The following is a 5,062-nucleotide window of genomic DNA, read 5'->3' as shown; positions in this document are numbered from 1 at the left end:
AATTTTGTTGCCAAGAAAATAGATTTTTATTGCCAAAATATCAAGTGGCTAGTTCTTAATATGCCATTTGGCATAATTTTAAGCAAACTTCTTTGCTTTATTATATATATAGATATGAAAATTTAAAAATCTATATATAAAATAAATAATTAATCAGTAAAATAAATTTTGTTGCCAAAATGTCAAGTGGCTAGTTCTCAATATGCCACTTGGCATAATTTTATGCAAACTTCTTTGCTTTATTATATATAGATAGATGTTACATGTTCATGATTAATGGCTATAGAGGTCTCTATTTGATTCGCTTGGTGCACGCTTAAAATTTTGAATATCCATTTCATGCTCATTCAGAATTGGAGCGTGACATGGTTGAAAGTAAAAAATTGCACTTAAACTTACTATCCATTGGAGGGTAAAATAGAACATTTTCATTTTTCATTGCCAAATGGAGAGACCACTCCTTAACTTTTACACAAAAAGTAGATTACACATTTTTGTTCATCAGGGCAACATTAATTGACAATATTAGAGCATTGTTTCAAAGCAACACTTGGAAGTTTTAACAATCCAACAAGTCAAAAATTAAAATTACAAACTTAAAAAGTACAGCTTCTTTGTTTTGGATGTTAGAGCTCTTGGAAGATTGAAGCCTTCTTCTCAGTGTTATTATCATCAACAATCGTTGACCTCTCTTTGATGTCCACAACTGGTAATTCTTGATCGTTGCCAGTGATTTCATTTCCATTCCCCTCCTTACTCTTGCCCCACACAACCGAGTAAAGTCCGATGACTATGATAATTGCTCCAATCGCGCTGAAATTATTGTTGTCAAAAGATTTATTAGATTAATCAAATTAGATAGTGAGCTAAAAAAAAGAAGAGAAATTGAGTGAAAATGTCATGTGCATGAAGTTTAACAAATCCATAGATAAATATGTCAGTTCAATTTTCTCTATTTCCCTTCCTTATTTGGCAAAGAATGATGTGAAATAAGACCTAAAGTTCATGACTAAATATCAAATAATTATGTCAAAATCGCTAGTGACAAGATCCTAAAGCGTGTTGATAAAAAGATGGATGATATTTAACTTTATTGTGTCATTAACAATGAAAGAGAAGATTACCTTCCAAGGTGGACTGACTCAGCCAAGATAATAGCAGCAAGAACTGAAGTGATGACCATACTCAATGGGCTAAAGGCTGTCACAAACACTGGCCCTTTTACTTTATTAACCACACTTTGCACATAATATGCAATTCCAGAGCATACAATACCCTAGCCAAACACAAATTATATATTAAGTTGTATCAAAGTTAAATCACACTTCGTGTATTAGTAGTAAATTAATTTACTAATTAAAGAAAAACATACAGAATAGGCGGCAGCAAGGAGCCTAGAGTCGAAGCCAATAACCCATGCATTCCAGTCACGTTCCATTATAAGTGCTACAATTCCCCCTTCCACTACACCCATCACACATACCCATGCTGCCAGAGATAGCTCTGCTGGGTACTCCTTCAGTGTCATCGACTATATATACATAAAAAATAGATTAATAAATATTTAAATGAGTAAAATAAAATTATTCAAGTAGTACTAAAAATAGAATAATAGACTTACTTGAACAATAAAGAAACCGGACCAACCAACAATGCAAGAGATGAGCTCAATGGTTCCAGCGACCCAGTTCTCAGCAGTGGCGCCTGCGGCCTCATGGTGGACGCCACTGTGAGCGTGTGGGACCAAGTTGAACATAGGGCCTTTGTAAAGAGTCATCACCATTGCTCCAGCCACTGTTATTGTTGTCCCTATCACCTTTGCCATACTTGATTTCTTCTTCAGGTTTACTTTCTCAATTCTACTCATTAACGAAAAGAAATTAATAACGTTCATGAGTTTCCTATTCACTAAAGAAAATTGAAAGTACATATTGCTCGTAGATCACAAAAAATTCTAATAATCCATCACTAATCGGCGCTAAATTGCTTGTAAATAATATCGTCTGATAATTCTTCGCTAAATAGGTTTATTAATGACAAGTTTTATTGTTTAGATACAAAATTTACTGGTCGCTAACTCCTGATTTTTCAGTAATGATTTTGTTTTTATTTTCTTTTCTCTAATACTAGTACTGTAGTTCTTTTTTTTTTTTTTTTGACATTATTTTGTTCTATAGTAGCACAATCACAAATAGTAATAGGTATAATGTGCCAACAAACATATAACATAACTACATAAGCAACCACTAACTTTTTTGAGATCATTGCTTTCCAAGTGGGAAGCAACTTTGCTTATGTGAAGTCATGCTTTTTTATAACTTATACTTGTGCCGTGAACTAGTACGAGTATGTTTTATTATGGAATAAACAAAGGGACATCAAAAGCTACCATATCATTTGTTTTGGTGTTTTCCAGATTTTAATGGAGATTGTTTGTCTACTACATAATTATGAGATTAATTTAATACTATTGAAAAACATTATATCAATTAGGATAAAGAAAATAAGAATACCTGAAAATTACAGCCAGAATAAAGGTAACTGCCGGGAGGAGATTGACAAAGGCAGATGCATAGGTAGCAGTTGTGCTCTTCAGTCCCAAATAGTACAAGTTCTGATCAATCACTGGCCTGAAATTCCATTTATTTAAAAAAATTTATTTACAAGTATATACAGTATACGTAATTCCGGGAGTTATTGAGCAGAAAGTTTAAATTATTCCATAAAACAATATCTCTCCGGAATCATTTTATTAATGCTTTAATAGTACTATAGATGCCATATTCTTGATCAATGCCTCGATTCCTCAAATAGAATATATAACGCTACACTAGCCCATATTGTTAAATATTTATTTATTTAGTCTCCAGTACTTAAAATTTTCAAATAATTTAAACATATAGGACTAATGAATTTGCTTTCTAGCTAATTCGGAATGATTAAGACATTCTCGAAGTTCATTAATGAAGTTATTTGTCATGTTTAACCTTAAAAAATAATACTCCCTATGAATAAGTGATTACTCTATAACTCTAACTCTATTGTAGGAAGTTGCTTCTATGAGTAATATTATTTTCTTTCAACTAAAGCTAACATCAAAAGATGAACGTCAGGGGAAACACTATCACCAAATGTGTTACGAACTAAATTTTAACAAAAAACGTACCATAAAAACAGCAGACTTCTAGTTTATTCAGTTGAGTGTGATAATTAGTTTAGTGCATCTGTTCTATTGGCGTAGAGCATTCAATTAATATATAAAACATGGGAATTTTTTGCGTGTGTGTGAGGAAGAGAGAGAAAAGGGTCCGGTGGTGGGGTGGGGAAGAGGGATATTAGCAACGGTTTAGGGTGATGTGAAGCTATAAAAGATGTACAATTTCTAGTATTATCTTTCAACCAAACTTCCTTTCATATTAAAACGTTTTTCAAAAGAAATAAGAATGAAAGAAAATGAGAATAGTAAGGCACATGACAAATATCTGTCATGTTGATTGGTTAGTGTTGAATATGTTAGAAAGAACTCAAACAAAAATATAACGGGAACTGCTAAATTGTATTTTAAGGTGCAGATTGGACAATTCTATGTTTTTCTACATGCATTCAGTTCGATACATGATGAAATGAATTAGGCTAAAACAGAAGAAAAAAACTATTAGATGAAGAAAAAGATTGTAACATTAATCAAGAAAAAGAGACATCAGAATCTTATGCGTTTGCACGACTGAATACAGATATAATTATTGTAACTTGTTCGCATGCACGTAAATTGAGTAGATTATAAAATGAGTTTAAAATAATCACGTACTCTAGAAAACCAAGAGCCACTATCTTAATAAAGACCCTGACTGTCATCTTTGGCCTTATTTTCCTGCAGACAAATAAAGCAAAAAGAACGTATGTTGTAAGAAATCAGCAACTGAATATTTCCATCACGATACTACTATGCAATTTAGGTGAGATGATAAGAAGCTCATCCGCTGATGGCATGCGTAAAAATTTATGGGAAGTTATCAAATTGGGATGTTAGAGATTTAAAATGCATTCTCTGTAACATATTAAATTTTTAGATGAGAGGTGACCAAAAACTTCAATATGGTATCAAAACATGCAAATATAGCGAGTATAGTTTAAAACTTTTAAATGAAATCATCACGTGCTTCAACACTAAATATAAGTAAGAACTATGGTCTTGAAACAAAAAGGCCTTTTCTTGGTTGCAACTACATATCACCATAATTCTATTACGTAAGTACTATGGATGGAGCGAACGAATAGAAAGAAATAAAAGGAAAAAGGGAAAGACGAGAGACCTTTCAAGAACGATAGCAAAGGGCGCAACAGCAATGGTGGCAAATGCATGTCGATAGACAACAAGAATCCAGTGACTCATTCCCCTTTTGAAGCACATCATGGTTACAATATACATCCCTGCATACCCAAACTGCAAGGACACCATAGCCAAATAAGGCTTCACCTTGTTAAGGAAGGAGCTAAATGCACCAGCCATCTCTTCTTTCTACACACAAAGAAGGGGTTTTAGGATGGGGTATGCAAATATAGGTAGTGTGCCCCTTTTATACACGAAGCAAAAGGGCAAAAGCTTAACAAAGAATAAATAATAATAATAATAATAATAATAATATTTTTATTATTATTATTATTATTGTTATGGAAAACCAGAAAATAGTCTAGCTTATTCATTGTTGCACTAACTCGTGTTTCTCTCTCTCAGATTCTCCTTATCCATTTAAAACAAATTATGTTATGTACAACATGCAATGTTGCATCCATTCTTCAAGCAACAAGAATCTTTGCTGTCAACTTAATAATTAGAGAGAGAGATGAAAGAGGGTTATCTTTTGCTCTACGTAAATTCTTTTCTTGGAAAAAAGAAGAAAAAACTACTTTATTTTCCCCCTTTTGTCCTTGTATTTTGTGAAGGTGGAGTTTGAACCATTGACCACCAAATGCTGCTAGGGTTTAGTGGGAGATGATGTAGGTATAAAAGATATATGGGCTTTGAGAGAAGTGGGTAATGAGTGGACACTTTTCTTGAAAA

General features: G+C 32.9%; 1 protein-coding gene across 1 annotated transcript; it reads right to left on the bottom strand.

Annotated features, from left to right (window-relative positions):
• Positions 1 to 405: 405 nt before the first annotated feature.
• LOC107868066 (WAT1-related protein At4g08300) lies at positions 406 to 4,593 on the bottom strand. The gene is made up of 7 exons (XM_016714633.2): positions 4,314 to 4,593; positions 3,809 to 3,871; positions 2,514 to 2,630; positions 1,622 to 1,859; positions 1,373 to 1,531; positions 1,125 to 1,276; positions 406 to 813 (listed from the first exon to the last, which is right to left on the bottom strand). Exons 1-7 carry the CDS (start codon positions 4,508 to 4,510, stop codon positions 627 to 629), a joined length of 1,113 nt encoding a protein of 370 aa, XP_016570119.1. The 5' UTR covers positions 4,511 to 4,593; the 3' UTR covers positions 406 to 626.
• Between the last annotated feature and the right edge of the window lie 469 nt (positions 4,594 to 5,062).

The sequence above is a fragment of the Capsicum annuum genome, chromosome 4, assembly GCF_002878395.1.
Source record: "Capsicum annuum cultivar UCD-10X-F1 chromosome 4, UCD10Xv1.1, whole genome shotgun sequence".
In the NCBI taxonomy this organism is placed as follows: domain Eukaryota; kingdom Viridiplantae; phylum Streptophyta; class Magnoliopsida; order Solanales; family Solanaceae; genus Capsicum; species Capsicum annuum.
Note: the sequence above shows the minus strand (reverse complement) of the source record. Positions and strands in the feature narration are given on the sequence as shown.

Excerpts from the sequence above, each read along its gene's own strand:
- LOC107868066 (XM_016714633.2), bottom strand. The coding sequence starts at position 4,510 with ATGGCTGGTGCATTTAGCTCCTTCCTTAACAAGGTGAAGCCTTATTTG. Across the intron at positions 1,860-2,513 it reads ATTCTGGCTGTAATTTTCAG|AATTGAGAAAGTAAACCTGA; the intron begins GTATTCTTATTT and ends GTTAATGAGTAG. Across the intron at positions 1,532-1,621 it reads CCGGTTTCTTTATTGTTCAA|TCGATGACACTGAAGGAGTA; the intron begins GTAAGTCTATTA and ends ATGTATATATAG.